The sequence below is a fragment of the Pteropus vampyrus genome, unplaced genomic scaffold (genome assembly GCF_000151845.1).
Source record: "Pteropus vampyrus isolate Shadow unplaced genomic scaffold, Pvam_2.0 Scaffold8, whole genome shotgun sequence".
Classification (NCBI taxonomy): Eukaryota; Metazoa; Chordata; class Mammalia; order Chiroptera; family Pteropodidae; genus Pteropus; species Pteropus vampyrus.
The window spans coordinates 4,847,831-4,873,592 of record NW_011888789.1 but is presented as its reverse complement, the minus strand read 5'-3'; the positions used below and the strand labels follow the sequence as shown (position 1 = coordinate 4,873,592).

General features: G+C 34.9%; 1 protein-coding gene across 2 annotated transcripts; it reads right to left on the bottom strand.

Annotated features, from left to right (window-relative positions):
- Window positions 1-148: 148 nt before the first annotated feature.
- Window positions 149-20,491, bottom strand: ERI1 (exoribonuclease 1). Of its 2 annotated transcripts, none has more exons than XM_011371722.2 (7): window positions 20,218-20,491; window positions 18,010-18,188; window positions 14,782-14,992; window positions 11,178-11,261; window positions 9,698-9,807; window positions 7,646-7,760; window positions 149-1,256 (listed from the first exon to the last, which is right to left on the bottom strand). In XM_011371722.2, exons 1-7 carry the CDS (start codon window positions 20,323-20,325, stop codon window positions 1,014-1,016), a joined length of 1,050 nt encoding a protein of 349 aa, XP_011370024.1. In that variant the 5' UTR covers window positions 20,326-20,491; the 3' UTR covers window positions 149-1,013. The 2 variants fall into 2 exon arrangements, with proteins under 2 accessions (XP_011370024.1, XP_011370033.1); XM_011371731.2 differs by lacking the exon at window positions 20,218-20,491 and adding an exon at window positions 20,037-20,158.
- Between the last annotated feature and the right edge of the window lie 5,271 nt (window positions 20,492-25,762).

The following is a 25,762-nucleotide window of genomic DNA, read 5'->3' as shown; positions in this document are numbered from 1 at the left end:
CAATGAAATTGTCCCATGAAAGCCATTAAGGGGAAATTCAACTCTAAAAATACGTATTTTTAGCTTCTAGATAAAAAGTTTTACTTTCTCAACCCACGTAGAGGCCACTCACTATATAAAATCAGTTTTTAATAATAAAAACATAAGATATGGTAGAAAGTATTATTTGACTTTATTAACCTTACTAATAATGTTAAATACAAATGCGAAATTAAGTGGTGACCCTTATTTTTAAGTCTACTTCAAAGCATGGTCTCTCAAAGAATTAGGGCAGATATGTCACAAGGAGGAGGGGAACCAAAAAGCCAAGTCAAAAACTCCACTAATTTATCTATGTATTATAAAGTTTGAGCTACAGCCCTTATGTTCTTTTAAATGGCAATTTCTTCTGATTTAATCTCATTAGCAACTAAATTTTTTAATCAGATCCTATACTCTATCATGTTTTCCAATTATAAATTGAAAAAAAACACAGGCAGATATGTGTACCAAGTACTTTATGAAATTTACCACATACAGTTGAATTTCACATATAAACTTCAAAAATCAAAAGGACTATAATATTCTTAAAACCCAAAGGCTAGATAAGATCTACCTTCCAATTTTTCTGCATTTTAAGAAATGACTTGATCGAATCACATTAATGTAGAAATAGATCGTATATTGTAACATCAATAAGATGACATTCAAAAGGAGAGCCAATAAATCTTTGCATTTAAAACCAAAAGGAATACATCTTGGACACCTTAAATTATAAAATTCAGTTCTAGGCAGGAACTGTTACTGTGTAACAAATACTGCTCATATCAAAAGTGCTGGTGACAAATAATTCAATATGCCCTTCCCACAGAATCTGTTCATATATATGTATCTATACCTGTAATAAGATTTTAAATGTTTATGGTGCTTAAATTTTGCACTGCAAGACTAATTTAATAAGTATTCATCTACTCCCTCTCTGTAGCAACTCCAGTTAGAGTGAATGATCCCTGGGCAAAAGGGCAAAAATGCTGTTATTTTCTAGAATGCGGCATTTGTGGAGGTGGAGCGCCCTCTATTGGTAAAGAGGAGGACACACTCATTAGCTGTCCTGCATGCATTTTTTCATTAATCCGGAGTTCACATCCATCCTGAAGCATTCGAACTGCTATTCGGGCAATGTTCTTAGAGTCATCAAGTCCACTGTGAGGCCGCCCATCATAACCCATTCCTAATTTTTCAAGCATTATTGTCAGTTTGGTTTGGCTTCTAGGAACCTGTAAGATAAACAGTAAATAATTCTTTAGTATTCTAGAAATCACTGTGAAGTAGAAAAATAAGAAACTGAAAATTAACAGTAACAGTTGAATAAAGTTAGGCAAAGGGCAAATACTCCTGGTCAACTGAAACAAATACATAGCTCAAACCTTCAGAGCTTTAGATCTTAGATAAAAATATATATCAACAGATGGAATCCTCAAAACATCTAAAAAGTTTGCACTTCTGTAATTTAACAAATCATTTATGAAATGTGCTGTTCCGGGCATTTAAATTGAAGTGCTACCATTTTAATCCAAACTAATTCTTTTTTGCATGGCATTTTTCTGTAATGTATCATTTTATTTGGCTGACTCCTTAGATACTCCAAAAAAAAAAAAAAAAAAAATTTAGCCTTTCTACATGACTAAGATAATGAAAATCAAGAATGAAAGATATGTCATGTGGTATTTTTCAACTGATTTAAATATCTGCTCCATTTTGATAAACATAAAAACCTCATGCACTCCCCAGATTTCAATGTGCTCCTCCACTTTTGAGAACTACTGTTCTGTCCTTATTGGGAAGAAGATTTATTAAGTTTTACATTCTATAGTTTGTATAGCTATGTCACCTACACATCTTAAAAGCCTCAGCTTCTTCATCTGTACAATGAGAGTTGTATTGTTAACTCATTGGATCACTGGGAGAAATCACAGAACAAATGTTATAAAAGTGCCATGATAAACATCAATCATTATCCTAAGCTGTAATACCTCAATGTATTTCGGACCTTCCACTAAATAGCATCTAAAAAATTTGCCCTAAAAATAACTTTCCCAACACACTGAATAACTTGGGTGAAATAGACTATCTCTAGAAGCACGCAACTGAGACTGAATCATGAAGAAAACATAAAATCTAAGCAAATCTATTCTAAGTAAGGATGCTGAATCAGTAATCAAAACATCTCAACAAAGAAAAGCCCAGGACCAGTTGTCTTCACTAGTGAATTCTGTAAAACAGTTAAAGAACTGACATCAATCCTTTTCTAACTTTTGCAAAAATTGAAGAGGAGGGCACACTTCCTAACTCATTCAATGTCATCATTACCCTGATACCAAAGCCAGACAAAGACACTACAAGAAAACTACAGACCAATATCTTTTATGAATACTGATGCAAAAATCCTCAACAATACCAGCAAGCCGAATTTAGCAGCATATTAAATGATTTATACACCATGACAAAGTGGGTTTTATTCCTGGAAAGCAAAAGAAGTTCAATATATAAAAAACAATCAAAGTAACATACAACATTACTATCAGGAAGGGAAAAAACACACGATCATCTCAATTGAGGCAGAGAGAGAAGGCACTGGACAAAACTGAACACCCTTGAAAAAACACTCAACAAACTAGGAATAGAGGAACCAACTCAAAATAATAAAGGCTATATAGGAAAAACTGACAGTGAACATCATATTCAACAATGAAAAGACTAAAAACTTTTCCTCTAAGATCAGGAACAGGACAAGGATGCCCACATTCACCACTTCTATTCGAAATAGAAAACCCATGTTCACTGAAGCATTATTCACAATAGCCAAAAGGAAGAAGCAACCCAAGTGTCCATCAACAGATGAATGGATAAACAAAATGTGGTATATACATAAAATGGAGTATTACTTAGCCTTATGAAGGAAATTCTGACATATGCTACCTGTGTGAACCTTGCAGATATTATGTGAAGTAAAATAAGCCACTCGCAAAAGGACAAATACTGTATAACTCCACTTACATGAGGTACCTAGAGTAGTACAAGGTATAGAGACAGAAAGTAGAATGGTGGTGGCCGGGGGATGGAGTAAGGAGAAACAGGGAGTTATTGTTTAATGGGTATGGAGTTTCAGTTTTGGAAGATGAAGTTGTTCTAGAGATTCTGGATACCAATGGGGGTGACAGCTGCATGATAATGTCAATGTACTTGATGACACTGAACTGCACCCTTAAAAAGTTAAAAGGATAAATTTCATGTTATATATATTTTGCCATGATAAATCGCAGAGATAAAATGATAAAATGAAATAGTGCTAGAAAAATGGTTAACTCTTATTAAACAGGGGCCAGTTATTTCAATCAATGTTTAAAATTTTTAAACTGTATGAAAACCTGAGTAAAGAACACATAAACCTCATGCTTCCTCTGACTTAGCAAGAAAAAGGTCTCGGCAAGGTGTCTGACATGAAAGGTGAATGGCAGGCAAACAGTAGGCCAGATTTTACTGAGTGGTTTGAAAAAGCTGCAAACACTAGCCTCTCAGTAGACATTTTCATCTCATAAACCAAGTGAACACTGCTTGTAAGACCCTGGAGAAAACATCTCACTTCAAGTGACAAGACTGCTGGATCATCAAAGGAAAATGAGTCTTTGGGAAAATCATATTGCAAAAGGAAATCTTACACATTCGTTTACTTTCTTGGGCTTGATAATGAGGAAAGAAAGCTATTAGCAAGTCTCAAAACTTACTGAAAGCCATCTGGAAAAACTGGAAAATTAGACTATTTTTCCTCCTTTTCAACAAACCAGAATATGACTAGGTAGGACCCTTTCTCTGAACCTTTTGCTCAGTGTGAGAATTTGACTTTGAGAAAAGAGCTTTGTAAAGTACAGTCCAATCACAAACTGGAGGAGATTTACTGATCTGCCTCTAGAAAGGTGGATTTCGCAAAAGAAGAGGGTGCGCTATTCACAGGAAAGTAATGAACATTTCACTACTGTTTTCAACTTTTTATGCGTGTAACCAAGCCTTTCCTTGTTTACCAATATGAAGAGCAAGGGCAGAAGCTGTCTAATTTCAGTGGAAAATGAAGTCCACGTTAACTTATCTCAAATTCCTCCCCTAATTGAGTATTTGTATAGGAAAAAACAAAAAGAACAAAAACAGACACAGGTTTCACTTGAAGAGGTATATTTCATTATTTTACATCAAAAGCATTTTAATGCATATATATACATAACTATACAAGAAATTAGCACATTTGTATAATTTTGTGTATGCTAAACCTACATTAAGTCTGACTGGTCACACAGAAAGAAAAACTTTATTTTCTAAAATCTTGTTTAAAATTGTGTTTTAGGCTGTATTTTTATTCACAGTGTTTCAGCCTACTCATAAAAAATTAAAGTCCATTTTAAGTTTAAGCTAGTTATTTAACAAAAATGTATTATGTTTGCCTTATAAGTTTTTAAAATTTATGAAAAGGAAAAAATGATTAATTTCCATTTTAATTACCCATCACTACCCTCCATTCCCAAGAAAGGTAAGTTAAAAAGTCATTTTTAGTTTTAAAAAGGAGAAAATACTTTATACATACCAAATACCAAAGACCTTACCTTGCTAGCATCATATATAGCAGAAATTTCTAATAAGACTTTTAAGCCTACTTGGATAAGACAAAAAATAAAAAACAACCCAAAAAAGGAGGAAAAAATGTTTTAAAAGGAAAAACCTAAGTTTCCTCAACCTATACTAACTGGCATGATAGTTGATATCTATTATAAAGAGGGGAAAACCACACAGAAAAGAGCAGCCTAAGAAAATGGTCAACATAAACAGATTTATAGAAAAATGTTCTCTACTCAAAAGAGCACTGGCAACTTTATTGAGTTACTGCATCTGCAACTTTGATCACTCTAATGTACTATGAGCTGTAGATATTTTTATGCAGACTTGAAAATTATTTTATGATTTTATTAATTATTATCCTTAGAATAAATTATTCCTTTAAGTTAAAGGTTTGAAAATGACACCCTAATGTAAGAATTCATTACCACCTGAGAGTTGTAGCAAAAATCACAGAACCTTGAAGATGATCAAGCCCCTACAAATTTACATGAAATACAGAGAACAGAGGTACATTTGAAACTATAGTACAGGCTATAACAAGCAAAATCTGGACTATGGAAAACTACATAACAAATTGCCCGGTTTTTTTAAAAAAAAATAATCAATTGCTAGAGGAAAAAAGATGGAAAAGGAACTTACAGATTAAAAACTTGAGACATGTCAACCAATTGCAAATGTGTGGTCCTTATTCTGATCCCAATATAACACACAAAAAGTAAAACAAAATATTTATGACATTTATGATGATTTGATGACGTTAAGGAACTATTATTAATTTTTTTAGTGTGATAATGGTATGGTAGTTATGTTTTCTTAGAGTCCTTATCTTTTGCAGTTATATAATGAGATGTTTACAGATCAAATGAAATGTTTGAAATGTGCTTTAAAAGAACACGCTGAAACAAGGCTGGTCATGAGTTTAGCTGTGGAAAGCGGGCAACGACGGTTCATTGTACCGTCTCTACCTCTGTATATGCTTGTAACTTTTTTCATGTTTTTTTTTAAAGCATTTCTCATAACATGTTTAAGAAATCACAAAATGAGTAAAAAGGTAAATCCATAAAAAAGGAAAAAATATTTACCAAAATAATCAAAGGACCAGTATTTAAAATAAAGATAAAAACCAACTACAACAGGAAAGACTGCCTGATTTTTAAAAAACGGGTAGAAGATTTAAACAAGGACTTCACAAAAGAAATCCAAATAGCTAATAATTAGGAAAAGGAGCTCAACCTCATGAGTAATTAGGGAAATGAAAACTAGAACTTCAGTAAGATACTATCACACATTCAACAGATTTAGACATTTTAAATGTTTGGTAATACCAGATGTTGGCAAAAACATGGAGCAACTGTCAATTCATACATTCTTCTGGAGAGAGTGCAAACTGATACGACCCCTTTGGAAAACTCTTTTTGTATTATCTGCTAATGCCAGTGTTGCACAACATATTCTGTAAGCCAGCAATTCCACTCCTAGGTTTACGCCCTGGAGAAATGAGTACACAAAGGCACCAGAAGACATGCACAAGAATATTTATAGCACTACTATTCACATAAGCCTCAAACTGAAAAGCACCCAAATAGCCTGCCAGAGTAGACCAGATAAGCAAACTGGTACATTCACACTATGGAATTCTACACAGCAATTAAATAAATGAACTACAGCTACATACACGACATGGATAAATCTCAAATATAATGCTGAGAAAAAAAGCAAAATAAAACAGCTGGTACAATGCTAATTATATCATGTTCAAAACCAGGCAAAACCTAACTATATGGTATAAATATAAACATAAATATTAAAGCTTTGAGAAAAAAACAAGAAAATGATTCTCATGAAAAGTATGGATTATGGGAGCTCTGAGAAGAAGGGAGGGGGTTGAGTGAGTGGAAGTTGTAAGGGATTTCACTTTAAAACAATCTGTCGAACTCTACTTTTTTGTATGTGTAGTTCTCAGTTTTAAGAACTATTAAAACCATACACACACACACAACGCAAACATTTTTAAAGAAAAACAGCTTTTCTCATGAATCTTCTTTAGAATGTGTTTCACCAAAATGAAGTTGTAAAGGGAGAAAGAAAATGACACAAGATCTAAGACATGATAGAGAAGCAAAGGAAATCTCCTAGATGATTGTAGAAGAAACCTGAAAAACTAGTTCAGGTTAGAACAAAATTAAAGGCTCCAAGAAGGTAGTCCGCAAAGGAAACAAGAAAAACTGTCAGATTACCTAAATGTTTTGAGTACAGATACAGAGAAGTGATTTTACAGTTTGAATGGAAAGGAAGAGAATAAGAAAACAACTAAAGAAGTCAATCATTAAATCTGGGGAAAAGTTGTGAATACTTTCCATTGCCATAGGAATGTAAAAATGGATATAATTTGATTATAAAAGTAACGTAACTATACTAGAAAAACACAGGGAGGGGAAGGACATGCAGGAATGGTGGCTTTGTAATTGAGCTAAATCTTCATCTACTGTTCCAAGAATTTAATAGATATCTCAAACTAAAATCCAAGCATAAACATAATTTAGAACTATTAAGGTTAATATTAGAGGAAATAGCTTTATAAAGTTAGAAGTACCTCAGGAGAACAGGAACCAGTACGGGCGAGGGTCATGGTGGAAGACTGCCATTTGTTATAAACTTTGCAATGTTATTTTCAAAATTTACACTATACAAACGTATTAACTTTGATAAAATTAAAATGAAGTAGGGGACCAATAATAGTTCCACAAAAGTATTCCCCTACAGTTTTAAATCTGTTATTGAAGATTATGTTTATCTACATAAGAAACAGGATGAATGAGAAAAACAGCTTATCATTCTAAACTCATATGAACACAACTAATTTGGAAACTGAAAAGTAACAACTAATTATATGATCTTTTTCTGTGAAAAGCACCTTATAAATCACAACCTATACATGCAAAATATAATAATTTATCATCAAGAATATAAAAGTATAATCATTAAAATATAGAAATTTTACCTTGTAAAAGTTTCCATACGACTTTCGAATATTGATCCATTTTTTAGCAAAAGGAGGATATTTGAGCCTGCTTAGCTGACACTGAATGTTCAGGAACTTACTCATATCCCATGAACTTATAAAACAAAAACAGGAAGAAAAATGGATAAAATGGATAAAATAAATGCTATAATATTCTTACAAAAGAGTATTTTAAGCCATTCTAATTTTTTTATTTACACGTCATCTTTCTTTTTCATACTTACACATAACATCAAGCTTAAACACTTAACCTCTCTTCCTCCAAAATACTAATTCAAAAATAAACTTTAAAAAACGAACAAAAAAAAGTCAGGTATATAAAATATTTTTCACAAACTAATTCTTATAGGCTCATATTGATCGTTTTTATGATTCTGATTATCTGGGCAGATCTCTATCTTGTATTTTTTCATAATTCTAAAATTTAAGTGTGTATTTTGAAATAAAACAAAAACAAATTAAAAAAATACTTGAAAGAGACAAAAGGAGTTGGTATCAAGTAGTAAGAATACTATTTGTTTCTACAACACTAATCGACCTATGTAGTTGAGAATATTGACTGTATAATGTGGAAATTGTGTTGGTTCATACATGGGGTTTCCTAGGCAAAAGGAGCCAGAATAATGGCGGTTGAACTTATAACCTTCACCACAGAAGAAAAAACTCTCAACTCAGCTGCTGTACTGGCAAGAGGAGTACTTTCAAGTGTATTTTAAGAAAAGTAAAAACAAGTGCCTGTCCCCAGGATCTTACTGCTTCTGTGCATTTGTAATATCATCTGAGGCAACAGCCATCTACCCTGAGTTGCTTGCCTGGGCTGTTCAAATTATTTCTGAAGGTATTGATTATTGTTTTTGTTAGTAGTGCTCTGGTTACAAAATTACACAAATTTTGAATGGTCTATCCCAGAATGTGGGGTTTTTGCAGAATCACACATACTGTGTTAGGAAAGAAACAACACTGCTCATTTGTGTTTGAAATCAAGAAGAGATTTTTAAAGAGGTCCATCAACATGTTCCCAAACTTCTATTTTTAAACACAATTATGATGTGATTAAATTCAATGCTCTTTTCCCGTTGTATGTGAGGGTCTCTAAACCCTCTATGTAGGTGATATCATAGCCTTAGTGTACAATCTGTTCATAGTTTGAAACAGAAGTTGATTAGAACTTTCTTCTTCAACCTTAATAGTGTTATGGGAGCGGAGCTGCCTTGTACAATGCCTACAATCCTTGTTTCCATCTTTCTCATTTTCCTACTTACTTTTTTCATTTCACAAATGCTTTTCGAGCATACATTTTGAACTCAGCACTACAGTAAGCATTATAGAAGACTACCAAGCAGCAAAAATCCTTGCTCTGAAAAATTTTTAAGCTCTTTGCAAACATAAGTCTTACGTAGATAAAGTTTAGATATCAGAATATTTAGCCAGATGCCAACAGGAATGGTATATATCACAGAGGCTATAAGACTTCAAGGAAAAGAAAGATCAGTGTGAATTGTAGTGTCTGGAGTAAAACATGAGGTGGGCTTTGAATAATCATAAAGAAGTGGTCAAGGAAGAGAGCCTTCCAGTGGAAAGAAACACATGAATAAGCACAAAGAGAAAGGATAAATCATGTGATCCATGGGCCAGCCTGACCAAAGTAAAAAAGAATAATGGCAGGTGAATCAGGCTATACAGGTAAGGTGAGATTAGATGAGAGAATCTTAAAAGCCAGACTGAAGAGTTTGACCTTTTCTGAACAAGGAAGTGTCCTGATAAAAACAGAGTTTTAGTAGAGGCATTTTACATTTACATATCAATATTTATCTTTCTCTAGTTTTCCAGTCCTGGATTAGACAGTTATCATTGCTTTGCCTCCTCTCTTTGATCCCTAGGATTCAAATTTAACTAGGAACAAGAATAAGAAAGGAAAAATACTGCCTCTTTTAGTAAATTTCTTGCAGTTATTCTAAAAGTTAAATGAAGATGGACAAACTTAATCTTAAAAAGTAGATTAAAAAGGTAACAATTTTCCTAAGTACTTACCCATCTGTTAATATGCAATATTTATACTTTGTTCCTAATTCCTTTAATTTCATCCAGTCAATTACTTTTTTCAGTACCTGAGGGAAGGTATCAGCTCTGTCTACCTGATCCTGAGGATGTAAAAGTAAAATATATAAAAATCAGAGCAGTAACTTGTATTTCTCCTACAAAATACCCAGATCCAAACATTAGAGGATAAGGAACAATAAGAGAAAGTCTTATTTATGATGATTTAATGTCTTCATGATTTCCTTGGCTGAGATTCACCAAACATTTCATTTTTTAAAACAATTAAAAACTGATTATAGCCAAGTATTTTCAAGTGAAAAACATAATCTTCCTAAAATTAAGATTTAAGATCAACCCCAGTGGTTCTCTTTGTTTAGGCCTCAACCCAGTGGCTCAAGAATCTGCAGAGTAGAGAAAAGGGAAATCTCTTCTCGCTGAAAACCACAGCCTTCTCCTTATCTCAAAGTTCACATCTCTCTACCACATACTACATACCACTGCTAGACTCATCTTCCTAAAATAAAAATCTAATCCATCACACCACTTTCATACTTAAAATCCTCCAAATATTCCCAAGGATTTCAGAATAAAAAGATATACAAGACTCTTCATGATCTGGCTTGCCTTGGCCTACCACTTTAGCTTTATTTGCAACCATTTTCTTACTAGCTCATATGTATTTGAACCACCTTGAACTACTTAAGTTCTGCCATTCACACCTGAAATGCCCAGTCATTCTTTTCTACCTATATACCTACCGTGACTTGGCCCAAGTTCACCAACTTGAGGAATGTTTTCCCAGGACAACCTGCCATTCCCTCTGTCATAGGAAGCCCTTTTTATAGACATCTATAGTACCCTGATGAAACACTAACTGACTTGTCAGTCTTCCTAACCACATTGCGACCACTGGTTTATTCTCTGTGTCCTCCTGAGTATAGATTTGTTAACTGAGCTAAGAGACTGACTTGACCATCTTTGTATCCCAATACCTTGGCAAATCCTATAGTAGGCACTCACATATTTGTTGAGTAAATGAATGAATAAATGAATAAACAAAGGAACTAAATAAAGGAACAAAGGGTCTGCCACATCGGAATACACCCCAAAATCAGAGACCTAAAAAATTCAAGCTATATTATATATAAAGTAAGGTTGTAAACAGATACATTTTTAAAACTTTAGCTCCAAGTTCAGTATGGTAACAGTTAATTTTACTAGTGTGCCAAACAAACGAACCTTTAGATTCATCATTATGACTCCTTGGAAGGAAAAACTGAGAAAAATTTTACCAGATGTAAAATTTGCTTTTCTATTCCTTAAACATTACAGTACGAAAGATCTTTATCAAGCAAGGGAAGTATCACATTAATTTAAATCATTTACCACAATAATTTTTTAAAACTATGAAATAAATCCCTAATTTTAAAACTTCTTTCGAACTCACGAAAAAGGAACATAGAATTATAACCTGAGTAATTCCAGTTAGATTGATGCAGAAATCAGAAAGTTGTGTGTTCACCTCTGGTCTCACATACTGCTGAAACGTATCTTCCTACAAGAGAAGGACAATAAGTTAAAGTATTTTCTGTGACTTAAGATCTATGACACATGATACATGACAAATTCAGCCACATGAAGTTGTAATTTTATAGATGCTCATGGCATAGACCTTTCTAGATTTTTAACAATTTAAATATAATTCCCTACTCCCAAAGGACTCTAATTTTTTAATTAAAAATTATATTTCAGAGTTTAAAAAAATTTAAGATAAAGCAAGTATCTAAAAGCAAGCCTTCGAACCAAAGTTCAAATAAACATTTTCCTGAGCAGCAAAATGTTGATAATTTTGTTTATAATATTTTGAAAACATAAAGCCTATTAATGCAACCTTTACTTTGATTCTAAATGCTTTCCAAATAATAATTCTTTTGAAGAAATGCCAGTCTTCAGTTATAATAAATTAGCTTGATTACTGCTCTCATTTACTCCTCAATAGTTCTTATTACATTAAGATTCCACCAAACTGAATTCTGAATAGTCAAAACTTGACTATATGATATATAGTTTAAAGAGCAATAATACTATGTATATACATACACAAACACATATATATACACACATTTTTTTTTAGCAATTTTTAACCTCTTTAAGCTTTCAGGTTTGCCTTATTTTATGCTCACAATAACTCTGTGAACTCAGGCCAGTACTGTTATCATCAGGATCAGATCTCTAAGTGCTTTTTCCTCTAGCCCAATACTGCCTACTGAAACCAGATCACACTAAGTCATTTATTAACAATTAGGGACAATTTCACAGCCTAAAGATTTACAGGCAGCAACTGTTAATATTAGGTAGAAATGGAGAAAAGACAAAGAATATTATTCGAGGTAAAAGATTTAAAAATTAAGAAATAAAAATAAATACAAAATAATTCTTTATAATTCTTAAGAATAATTTTTTATACACTAGTATATTAAGCAGATGAATTAGTTACTAACAAGTGTAAAAAAGCAAAAGAAGAGCAAAGAACATTTGAACTTTAAAAGTTAGATGCTTTTTACTTACCAAATATTGTAAAAGAAAAAAAAATTCTATTTAATTGAATTTCATAAATGAAGTCTCTGTTCTTCTTAGTACCAATATTTTGTTCTATCATTTTAAATGAAAACCTTTCAAAAATATGCTGCAACTTCCCTTACCATTACGAGCAGGAGATACTAATATTGATAAAATTTTATTCACTATTTAATACTTTTAACAGATGGTCCTAAAGAGAACTATGCTTCCACTGACCAAATATTTAGTAATTAATTAAATTACGTAGTAAGGTAAAGAGTGATGAAGGTTATTAGCAAATAGAATAGGCGAAAGAGATCGGGGTGTTTAAGCTACATTATTAAACAGGTAACCAGTTAGGCTTTATTTAGAAGGTAAGAGTTAAAGAAGGACTGGAAGGAAGAAAGGGAGGATGGGAGGAAGGAGAGAGGGAGGGAGGGAGGACAGGAGGGAGGGAGGGAATTAGCAATAAGACCTTTGGAGGAAGCCCTGGGAAGTGATGAGGTGGAGTATGTCTGGCATTTATGATAAACAGCAAGCAGGTCAATATGGCACAATCCGAGGTAACAAGAGGTCAGATCATATAAGGAATATGACTTTTACTCTAAGTTAAATGAGGAGCCATTGAAGGGTTTTGAGCAGGAGTGAAATGATTGGACTTATATTTTATAAGGATCACTCTGACCACTATGTTGAGAATTGGCTGTAGGGAACAAGGACATAAACAAAGAAACCAGCTGGATTGTAAATGCAGTAAATCCAGACAAGAAATGCTCACAGCAGTGAAGTGAAGTGGCTGGGTTCTGCATATATTTTGAAGGCAGAGTAAACAAGAGTCACTGTTGGTTTGGATGTGTGAAACAGAAGTGTCAAGGATGAACTGAGCAATTAGAAAGAGTTGCTATCACTCAAGCTATGGAAGGCTTAGAACAGGTAATTCACAGTAAATTCAACTTGGGATGTGTTGAAGTGTCTGTTTAGATGTCCAAGAAGAGATGTTAAGTAAGCAGTATGAATTTGGAACAGAAGTCCAGGTTGGAGATATGTATTTGAAAGTCATCAGCACACAGTTTCTAAAAGTTATGGAAATAGATGACAGATAAGATCATTAAGGGAGAGGAGCTAAATGGAGATGAGACCTGGGATTGAACCTGGGGCATCAGATATTAAGAAGTTGGGACGAAAAGGAGGAACGAGCAAAGGAAATTGTGAAGGGGAAACTGGTGAGGCTGGAGAAAAATCAAGAGAATGAGGTGTCACTCGAAGAAAGTGTTTCAAGGAAAGAATGGTCGATTCTTTCCAGATTTAGGTAAAGGTCAAAGATGACTGATTTTAGTGGAGTGATGGGACTGAATATATAATAAACCTACAGTGATGCAGGTCTAAGAGAGAATGAGAGGAAACAGAAACAAGTATATATAACTTTTTCAAAGAAATTTGTCATAGAGAAGCAAAGAAATAGGGTGCCTAGCAAGAAAACGGGATCAAGCAAAGGTATGAAAAATAAATGTTTGTATATTATGGGAACAATATAAAAGCAATAAATCATTAATGTCTAAATGTGAGAGAATTGCTAGAGTAACGTCCTTGAGTAAGAGAGAAGAAGTGGAATCCAATGAGTTATGCAAAATTATTTGCCTTCGGAGCTATCATTTTACCTCTTTATTTACTGGCCTTTAATTTGCTTTGGACAAGGAAATTATATAAATAGGCTGATTAGGATTATAACTAAAAGAGGCTCTGAACAATACTGAGAAAAACTTATGCATTTTAATGCATAAAGCCTTTTTATGCTTATTCCCAGTGTGTTGGTAGCAATTGGGAATTCTACAGAAGTAACTTTTGGCTAGATGAGACATTATGATACATCCTTGCTCAGATTTTACAAGGCAAACAGTACTATTTTAAAGAATTCTTGCTGACTTTCTGAATTAATAATGCAATGAAAACTAGTATCCAAAGCATACATATTATATGGCTTAGAAGCCAGGGTTATGAGAGTTGTTTCCCCCATAACTTTTCACCAGAAAGATGGCCAGTTCTAAGTTGGATGGTAATTTCTGTAAATGATCATTTTCAGAGATCAGAGCATACATCTGTCTACAGCAGTGGTTCTCAACCCTGACTACTAATCAAATGAGAAGCTCTTTAAAAATGCGGATGTCAGGGGCCCGAGCACAGAACAACTAAATCAGAATCTCTGGGACAAGGGCCAGGCATCACTATTTTTTGTTTCTACCCTAGGATATTCTGATGTCCAGCCAGATATGTGTTCTAAGCAAACAGAGAAAAAACACTATTATTTTAGCTACTGGAAAAGAAGAAAAGCAGACGCTGAAATAATTTTATTATAGCTTTCCTATTAATCAAGCTGATATAAAGCACACGGCAAGAACAAAAAGCCTACCTTAGAATTCTAATTCTAGCTGAAACAGTAAATGAGATCCTTTGCCTTACTAGCCAACCCCAGAATAGTTGCTGCTAAAAATAAAATTAAACTATGACAATTCACTTACTATTTCCAAAGTATTAGTATTCAGTAAAACAACAGGAAATTCAATTATTTCATGTACGAACTCAGGTGGGTTACCCTCTTCACAAGTGGCTTCAAAGTCAATAATACAAATGTAGTCATAGTAACTATCAGCACAATTGCCCTCTTTCAACATCAGCTTCTGCTTCTTATAATAGTTTTTCAGCCTCTTCTTTAGAACATCCTTTACTCCTCTAAGGAAAATAAGAATAAAATTAACTCTTAGGTAAATTTCACAGTCAAGAATCTGTACTCTTACCTGGTTGCACGGGTTGAACATTGACAGGCAAAGCATTTTTAGCAAATGTTAGCTAAAATAAATGTAAAGCAAGTAAGACTCAAAGCTAATTTAGCAAAGAATTAAAATATGTTTAATGCCTCATAAATATTTTCCTTCACAAGCAACTTTTCATCTTTGTAGTATATGAGCATTTTCTCCAATATATACTGGTACTTCAAACCACAAGCCTGTCAGCATACACCACCTTGCTTTATATACTAAGATGACATACATGATACAATAACTGAAATTAATACTGAATTATTCTACTGGCCAAATACAAATTTCAGCGTCTGAAAATTCAGGTAAATTGAACATATTGTGCTCTTTCCTCTCTTTTGGCTTTTATAGGTCAGGCAACTAAAAAGTCCATATGAAGATTAAAATATTATGAGACTAGTAAAGTCAAATGTCTGTTAGCTATTTAATTAGAGAAACTAATTTAGAAGATACCTTAGAATAAACTGTATTCAGAAGAACACTGTAATACTCTTAATTATAGATTTCTCAATTTACCACGGGTAGAATATGATTTAGATTTTGGTATTACGGATATTTTTAAAATACATGTTCCACAAACGGGGAGTGGGGAATTGGTTGTTCTAAATAGAAACAATGGCTGGTAATGGTTACTTTCTTCAAATAGTATGAATTTCTTTAAAAAAATTAAAAGCCACAACCCATGCTTAGACTTCCCTCAGGACTTACTTGGTGCAGTCCTATAATGGCTTGCAAATACATAATAGAAGTAAAAATAAGATCTAAGTTGTAATTAATGTGCAGTGACAAGGCATTTTGATCATAATATCTGTTAGGGACTATTAAAAATTTTTTTTATGTTTTTGTTTTCCTTTCTAAACTACCACTTAAAAGGAATCCTATCCATGAAAATACTAATAATTAACCAGTTAGTTGTTTTAAGACAAAATGTCTTAATATATTTATTTGCCTAAGATTTTCCAAATTATCAAAATGGGGCAAGGAATCCCCTTATCTCCTTTCGTGTTAAGGTACTGTGAGTGACCTCAGAGTCATGTGAGAATAATGAATTATTTTGTCTTAATTTCTTTTCTTTCTTTCTTTTTTGGAGAAACTACATTTTACTAAAGGATTGCCTGTAATAGCATCTTTAACATCTTTCTTGCCCCTCCACATTCAAATCATAGCTATTTTTGCAAATACTAACTCAGAAAAATATTCGAAGCTGATTCTCCTTAATTCTCTCTGGTATGGCTCTCATTAGGTTCTTAGACTATGACAAATGCCTCCTCTATCACAACCCTCCTTCCACTCTTTACCTTACTTGAGAACTAAGCACTAATGCCAATTTTTTTTTTTTTTTGCTGCCAATACCTTCAGTGGCTCCCTTCTGCTTACAAAGTAAAATGCAGACTTTAGCAGAGCTCCTTCACAACTTGGCTATGACCTATCATTTCAGCATCATCTTCAGATGCTCCCACTCCCCATGGTACATCGCACACTGCAGATAAAACATATTACAAGTCATTGCCTGAATATGTGGAATGTTTTCATGATCTATAACTTCAGTTGTATGATAGCTGAAGAAAAAGAAAACTCATGTAGCAGAAAACATACAAGCAGAAATTAGGAGTCTTCAGTTTTTTGCCTGAAGTGCCCTCCCTCCCTTCTTTTTCTGTTTGGCACATCAAATGTCACCATTAAATTCCTAAGACAGACTCTCTTCTGTATTCTAATGGTGTACCTGGCCAGACCTCTAATGTAGCACTGGTTACTCTGTATTGTGATTATTTGTGTTTTCCCAACAGACCACGAGTTTTCCAAAGTAGGGAATATATCTGTTTTACTTTTATAACTTTAATGCTTAGTGTAGTGCTTAGAATTCAGTAGGTGCTTGCTGAATAAATGTATAAACTTACATCTGGATCGCTAGTTCTCATGCAAGTGAGTAAGCAACTGGTCTTCACACCTATGAATGACCACTGTTTTGCTCAGAAAACCTTCTGTAGGCTACGGGCTCTATCTTTATAATAGAAAGAGTCAAAGGGAAATGAGGTACAAATTTTCTTCACAAATTAAGATGTAGACAATCTAGGAGAAAGAAAATGTATGTGTGTACTCTTTTAAAAAGTAGTGAAGCTCTATTTTAAAGCAAAGAAGAGGAATACTTCTTATACAAGAAGGATTCAGGGATACCCGGAAACAATAACAGTTTTCATCTATTGTATGTAGTCAATTTTTTTTTCCTGATGCCTAGAATTTCTATCATCTGTCAAAAATCTTCATGTGTTTCTGGATTCCAAAGGTCATTCTTACCCCAGACCCTAAGTCAAAATAATTTGTTGTGCAAAAATTATTTAAAACTGAAGTGTGTATACATCTCACTGAAGACACACATTCTGAGTTGACCAAACTGTATTGAATTCTCATTTAATATATTGTTAAACATAATAAATACTATTATTTTGCAGTTTTAGAAATGGAAACAGAAAAAAGAATAATTCCTGATAGGTGAATGACTTTTCTAAATTACTTGGTTTCAAAGAAATCCACCTTACAAAAATAATAACACAAATGGACAAAAGAAAATAATAAAGGAAAATATTCAATCTCATTAATAAAATATTATCCAGCAACCAAATAAGCGACTAAAAAAATATTAAAACATACTTGGTATAATAAGATAGATACTCTTATACATTGCTGGTAAATTGTCAAACTATTCATACACTTTGACCCAACAAACCTGCTCTATCATCTAAAATAATGACAAATAATCAGAGTACACACAAAAATTCATGTACAAAATGTAAATTACAGTTATCTGAATTGTTTATGATGGTTTTTTCTTTATGGTAGGATTAGATTTTTTTAAACTTTTTCAGTGTTTTCAAGATTTTCTGGGATAAGCATGCACTGCTATTATAATTTTAAAGAGTTATTTTTATTTACCTGGTTTCAAGCTTGAATTCTGAAAGTTTAGCTCTGAGTTCTTCCTTACTCATTCTATTAATGCAACCATTCGTAATAGCAATCTCTTTATAAACTGGGTCACTGAAGTCACTTGAATTGGAGGTAATGAACTTAGATCCTTTTGTTTCTTGGCCATCAAATCTACATCGTTGCTTTTTCTACCAAAAAAAAAAAACCATATAGTTCATAATTAGTACAACCATCTGAAAAATTAAACTCCTGAGGAAGGTCTCTTTGCGCTACATATTCAATGAAAAGTGCCCACTGCAGCTTACTGGAGAGAGGGCAGGATAGGAAAGAGATATGTGTTTCCAATATGACTGACTCTGCTCTCTTCTGAGTCATGAGGTTTCTTACAGGCCATGAAGCTAAATAAAAAGGGCACCGATGTTGGGAGTCAGAGCCACCTCAGAACAGAACTCCAGCTGACCATTTATTAGCAGTATGACCTTAGGTAGTTACTTATTAGCCTCTGATCTTCGGTTTCCTTATCTATAAAATAAGCATAATAATAATTGTCTCAAATGGCATTTGGTAACATAATGGTAAACAGTATTTAGACAAGATTATAAGAATTAAATGAGATTATGTACATCAGGCTACCATATTCACTATGGTTATTAATAAATGGTAACTTTACTTACTAACATCACGGACTATTTAACAGATCTTTCATAGACAATATTCTAAAATTTACAAATGAATTAATTTTTTAAATCGATCTTTACAACATTATGCATGCATAAGTCAGTGAATTTCTGACAACGTTTTCATTTCAAAAAGTTAATGAAAGTTGCCCAGCATAAAAAGAAAATGGACTAGAAATCTATTTCAAAATGTACCTAAGGCAAAGAAGGAAATGTATGCAGTTTCAAAACACACAATTTTCAAAAGTTACACATATAACAGTTATTCAGGATAACTACAGTTACTATATTATAAACCTTTCCTCTTTTCTTAAATCAAAATGTACGTTAAAAGAAAAATCACTCTACGAGTACTGCCAAAATACTAATATGTTAAGTTTCAATGATCATTTATAAGTTAATTATTTTCCACATCCAAGGTTACAAATATTAGGTATGTTCCAGAATTTTCGAAACTACTGAGTACTTACTATTAATCCATAGTACACCTTGTTAACTTAGTCACAATTTACCACACTGTTCCATGTGAACTTTAATTACAGATTAAGGAGGGATAACCATAAACAGGCCTCTTCGAAAGTAGAATCTTAAGGAGATGAGACAACTATGCAAAAACCCAGAGGAAGAGCATGCCGAGCAAAAGAAGCATGCAAAAGAAACAGAAAACGCTTAACACTTTTTAAAAAGAACACAAGGAAGCCAGCAGCACTGGAAGCAAAAGGGAGAACTGTGTGGGATGCAGTGAGCTATGGAGGCAGGACCCAGGTCCTGCGAGGCAGCAAACTGAAGACTTAATGAAGGTAGCAATCCAGTCAGATTCGTGTTATTAAAAGATCATTCTGGCTTTTACATGGAGAATTGGCTGTAGATAAATGGAAAGAGCGGTAGCTAGGAAGTCTCTTGCGAGCACCCACTCTATGAGGTGCTCAACATGTTTGTTGTTAACAGAAAACAACCGATTTTAGTATTAGATTATTTACAATCCCTAGCGCTAGTTAAAATATTCATTAACTAAAATGAATAAGCTCAAATACTTTTTTACAGTTTTGCCACTGTAACTAAGAGCTACCAGTGAACCGTCAAAATCATTAAGAAAATTAGCCATATTATCTATGAGATAGTAGTAAACAGGCAAAAATCAGGGACAAATCTCTTATAGGCACAATCACCTTTGTTAAGGCTGGAGAAGGTGAGCTTAAAGATTTTAAGAAGTGACATACACAGAACATATAGTGCGATTTTTTTTAATAGCTTACCAATTACGGAAAGGGCTAGGCAGAATGACAAAAGCAAGAGTGTGCACAGAATGTTTAGATCGGAATCTCTACTCAGAACTTATAAAACCACAAGTGCACATACTTCTCCTCTAGACTGTTTACTCTCATCCAGAGGGGCCTCAATGACGACCCCAGGAGATGGAGACAAGGGAAGCGGTGAGGACTGGGGTCCAAAGCGCGCAGGCTGCGGTTCCGCCGGAACACCCTAGAAGAAAGGGGCGCGCGGGCGTCTGCTGACAGCCGGGCGCAGACAGACTCCTTACCTCGGGATGCGGATGCTGCGGCTCCTCCCCAGACTCCGACCGCGGCGATTCCTGTCGCGCGGGAGTCACGGCCTCGCTGCCAGGCAGTTTGCTCCACTCATCCTCCATGCCGGTATCACGTAAGAAGACAGCTGCTGGAGGCCGACGCTCGCTCACTCTCACTCCGCCAAGCCCGAAAGCTTCGCCTTTCTCCGTGGAAAGATTACCGGCTCGTGTTCCCGCGGCGGCTGCCACACAAATCGAGCGGACACCTCCCACTTCCGGGAGCGTGTGGCGTCTACACGCCGCGCAGGCGCAGTGAGCCAGCGCGCGCGGAACGCGAGCACATCTGTTGTCGCGGGCGGGAGGAAGAGGGAGAGGGAGGAGCGCGCGCAGGAGAAACGGGATCAGCCCACGCTGTGTGGAGGCGGCGCGGGTTCCTATTGAAGTTACACCCGAATCTGGAATCTAGTCACTAAAGGATACCATCAGAATAAATGATCCCATCAACGTTTCATGAGAAAAAAACAAAAAAGCACAAGTACTATAAACAGAGGTCAATTTTAACGATAGCAAACAACATTTATGTAATAATTAAGACGTTCTCTTCTGAACACGAAGAAATGGGCCTGGACTTAGCAAAAAACTGAACGTAATGTAAGAAACAACTGTTTTCAGACATTGGACAACCCGTAGTTCTGAACTGTTGTATGTGACAGGAAAGAAAAAAACAAGATGAACCATTTGTCACCGTGGCTTTCCTTCTAGAGCAATTAACAGTTTGTGATGCAGTAAAGGGGAGCTCAAACAGAGCCCTAGAGTCTGGCTGAGAAGACAGAGGTTCTTACTGAGTTGAGAAGACAGGGATTGAAGTTTAGGGGACTTGGGGAGACCAAGTTGGTTGGAATTTATGAGGTGGAATTCGTGGAAAAGGCGCTTCAGAAAACTGCATAGGAGTACCCTTGAATCTTAGGCTGAATAAAAATCAGTGACTTTGTCATGTGAAAGTCCATAAGGCCAGGAAAGACCAATTATTGGGGAACAGTACGCGGAACAATTCTCGGAGCTCACATAGGACGAGAAATCATTTGAGTTCCCCTCAGCCAGAGTGAAGACACTGTTGAATATATCTAATTCTCTCGAAGACAATGGCAAGCCCTCAACAACATTAAATTCAACATGTCAGGCATCCAATCAAAAATAACAGACATGCCAAGGAATAGGAAAATATATCATACAGTCAATAGGAACATATCCAGAAAGTACAAAAATGATGGCATTAACAAATAAAGACCTTGAACATCTGTTATAAATATACTCTATATGCTCAAGAATTTAAAGGAGAAGATAACAGTAGATAAACATTTTTTTTTTAAGAAGAAGAATCAAATAGAATTTCTAGAGATGAAAGATATAATATCTAAAATTTTAAAATCTCTGCATGGGATCATTGGTACATCAGGCACTTCAGGAAAAAAATAATGAATTTGAAGACAGCAATAGAAACAATGCCAAATCTAAAACACAGAGAGAAAATAGACTGGAAAATACGAGAGAGCCTCAGTGACATATGAGACAATATAAAATTGTAGCCTCTGAAAGAGAATGGGGGTGAAGAAAAAATATATGAAGAAATAATGGACAAAAATCTTCCAAAATTAATGAAACCTATAAACCACAGGTCCAAGAAGGTCAAAGAAGCTCAAGTAGGATAAATAAAAAGGAAACTACACCAGGCCAAATCATAATCACACTAGTGAAAAAGGTGATAAAGAGGAAAAATTTTAAAGCAGCTCAGGAATAAAGGTACATTATATACAGAGAACCAATAGTAAGAAAGTTCATAGACTTATCATTAGAAACTATGCAAGCCAAAAGAAAATGAAATGAGAACTTTAAAGTGCAAAAACAAAACTATCAACTTGGGATTCTATACTCAGCAGCATGAGACAGACTTTTTCAGGCAAACAAACCCAGGAACGCCACATCCTGAAGTAGAGCCAGCAGACTTGTCAACTGTGAAGAAGAAAAATAAATGTTTATTGTAAGCCGCTGGGGTGGTTTGTTATTCAGTATTAATATAAAAATAATGAATACAGAATCACTTCAAATCACATGATAATGGGTGAGGACATATGCTGTAAGTCTCTAGTAGAGAACGGGACACAATTGAAAATCTACCACAGATGTTTTACTTCTCATATCACCTGTTGCTTCCCAATTGGACAGAATTTTTTCCCGTATAATCACAGTTACCTTTGCGTTCATAAACTAAGGTTTATAGGCTCAGAAATTATAAAGATTTCTAAGGCAAAACTCCTGAACTAATTATTTCTTTTTGCTAGGATTTATTAAATTTCACTTCATTAACAACTTTTGAGTCCTGCTATACAACTGCAGAGAAATTTATGAGAAATGCTGAACCCCCTTTTTTCTATAAGTTATCTTTTTCCCCAAAGAAGGCAAAAATGACCCAGTGTGAATGCTATCAAGATCTACATTACGTGGACATTAATAAGTACTAGTCACAAACCGTTTCACTTGAACTTTTTGTTTTGATACATGTGTCTCAACTGTTAAGAAGCTTCACTATCAAGAACTGATCATTTATCTACACTGAAAATGATAGATTTATATCTTAGTGCTGTTGTCTGTATCTATGGGAATACTAAGGTACAATAAGCATTCATTCATTCAACAAATATTTATTAAGCACCTTCTATGTGCCAAGAATGAGCATTAAACAAAATGACAAAAACTCTTTGCTCTAGTGGAGTTAACATTCAAGAAGTGGAATACAGACAATAAACAAAAGATATAAGTAACATGTTTACAATATATAGAAAAATTAAGCAGGTAAGGGGGATGGGGGGGTGCTCGTGTGGGTAGGGGGTGTTGCAATTTTAAATAGAGTGGTTATGGGAGGTCTCTCTGATGATGTGCTATTTGAGCAAAAACCTGAAGGACCTGAGGGAGCAAACCCTGAGAATATCTGGGGGGAAGAGAATTTCAGGCAGACCAAACAACAATGGAAAAAGGCCCTGAGCAGAGGACATACCTGGAATGTCCAAGAAATACCAGTGTCCCATAAGATGCTCCTTGACTTAAGATGGGGTTAGATCCTAATAAATCTGTTGTTTAAGCTGAAAATAGCATGTTGAAATTCATTTAATACCACACCATAGAGTTTTGGTTGTTTACCCTAGTGATTGTTTACCTTAGTGATTGTGTGACTGCCCAGCATCATGAGAGAGTATCTTATCACATATCACTAGCCCTGGAAAAGAACAAATTCAAAATTCAAAGTACAGTTTCTACTGAATGTGGATTGCTTTCACACCATCATAAAGTCAAAAAATCTTAAGTCGAACCATCCAAAGACATACTGTCTGTATTTCCCTTTGACTGTGTGATATCAGCATGCAGGGGACCCAAGTGTTTTTATATCTTGACTCTGCTGTTACTTTTCATACTACCAAAGGAGAAATTCTGATGAAGCTAGTGCCTTCTGCCTAAGAAAATCATGCCTAGTTGGACACCTAAAGGAGAAATGTTTCAGGCCTGGCACAAACCTAAAATAGAGAGTTTAGAATTGTTTATTCTATTATTAACCCCAGCTGAATTTTATATTATCCACTCTCCTATATTTTCAATCTTTTCCTTGCAAACAAACCATTCTCTTCTGTATTTAAAAAACTCAACTAAAAATTTTCCAACTTAAAAAGACAAGCCAAACAAAATACCTCTCAATTTCAGAACCTACAGCTGATGCAATCTCTGTCTCTCTTTGGAGCTAAACTTGTTGAAAGAAGTATTTTTTCCCCACAACATCCATTCACTATTACAGCCTACTCTAATGTGGATTCCACGCCCCCCACAGTCCAATGCCTTTACTTCTCCATTGAAGTCATCAATTATTTCCATATGGTTAAACCTAGTAGGCTCTTGTCAGAGCTCATTCTACACGACCTTCCAACAGCATCCAACATTGTTGGCTGTTCTTTATTTACTAAAACACTGTCTTACTTTGGTCTGTCTCCATGACAACGCACTTGCCTGGCTTCCTTTCTCTCTGGCCATTCCTTCTTAATCTCCCTGGTCAGTTCCCCTTCTTACATTCGATTGTTTAATGTAGGAAATTTTTCAGGGCTGATCTTAGACCCTCTTCCTTTCTATTATATTCTTTTCTCGTTATAGACTTTCATACTAGGTGTTCTTACCTATTCTTGTAGCTTTATTTACTATCCATTTGTCAGTGGCTCCAAAACATATATTTACACCCAAGATCTTAATTCTGAGCACCGATTCACATCTAATTGCCTACTCACAACCGCCTCAACCTGAACATATCAAAAGTGGATTCATCTTCCCACCAAAACCTATCACTTCTCTGTTGTTTCTTTTCTCAGCAAATGGTTCTACAATCTGCACAGTTGATCAAGGCAGAAACATGGGATTCACTTTTGACTTTCATCTTCACTCTCCTTAGTAAATATAGCTGCAAGGCTCAAAATGATCTGGGTTATGGTTATCTCTCCAAGTGTAGCATGAAATACCTCCTATCTCCTTTCAGCACCTCAACATCCTACGCTAGTTTTCATCTCAGGGCTTTTCCAGGCTAATTTCTGTGATTCTTTAGATTAGAGATTAAACTTTACTTCTCCATAATGTAACACCCAAATCTGCCCTTTATGAGATCGACTTCTTCCCCTGGCATGTTTTTTTAGAATAAATATTGAAATGTGTAAGAAAACGACCTTAAATATCAGTGCCTTAAATGATGTAGAAGTTTATTTCTCTTGGAAGTTAAAGCTTGGTACATAATGCAAAGCTGTCAAGGGCCCATTCCTAGTATGTTATTCTCATCCCCATGTTCCAGACAGCTTGGCATTCTGTGTACAGTTCATCCAGTGCAGGGAGGGAGAAATTGAAAGGGGGAATGTGCATTTCTTTTTACAGTCACACCCAGAAGTCATGCACATCACTTATGCTTATATCCCATCCGTTGGAACTTAGTCACATAACCACACACTAGTTGCAGAAGAGGCTGGGGAAAATGTTGTCATGGTTCTGTGAACAGTAAACTATAACAGTTGAAAGTCTATTGTTGTTGAAAAAGGGAAGATCAAATATTTGGACAACTAACAATGTCTGCCACAATCCTGGTGAACACACATATTCATGTACACCCTTCCTGCACCTAATGAACAATCATCCCTTCCCCAGTGGAGACAACCCCCAGATCCTATTTAGCTAGTGCATCCAGCTCAATGTTTATGATCTTTGGGTAATGTTCAGTCCTCTCCATCAGGCCAGGTGTGGCTCTTCTTGGTCCAGCCACTTAAAAACCAAAAGACAAGTTATTTGCTCCAACCATACCCAATAAAAAATAGTAGGAGGAGTAGCAGAATAACTGGAATAAAAATGCTTATTTGGAAGAAAAAAAAAGAATAATTAGAAGAAGAATGGAAAACATAGACAGTCACTGGGCCATAGAAAAGTCCAGTTGCTGCTGAGCAGGAACTGAAAAGACTCTGGCTCAGATTAGCTAAATTCATGTGACAAG

Excerpts from the sequence above, each read along its gene's own strand:
- ERI1 (XM_011371722.2), bottom strand. The coding sequence starts at position 20,325 with ATGGAGGATGAGTGGAGCAAACTGCCTGGCAGCGAGGCCGTGACTCCC. Across the intron at positions 14,993-18,009 it reads GAATTCAAGCTTGAAACCAG|AGGAGTAAAGGATGTTCTAA; the intron begins GTAAATAAAAAT and ends TATTTTCCTTAG. Across the intron at positions 1,257-7,645 it reads CGTATGGAAACTTTTACAAG|GTTCCTAGAAGCCAAACCAA; the intron begins GTAAAATTTCTA and ends TTTATCTTACAG.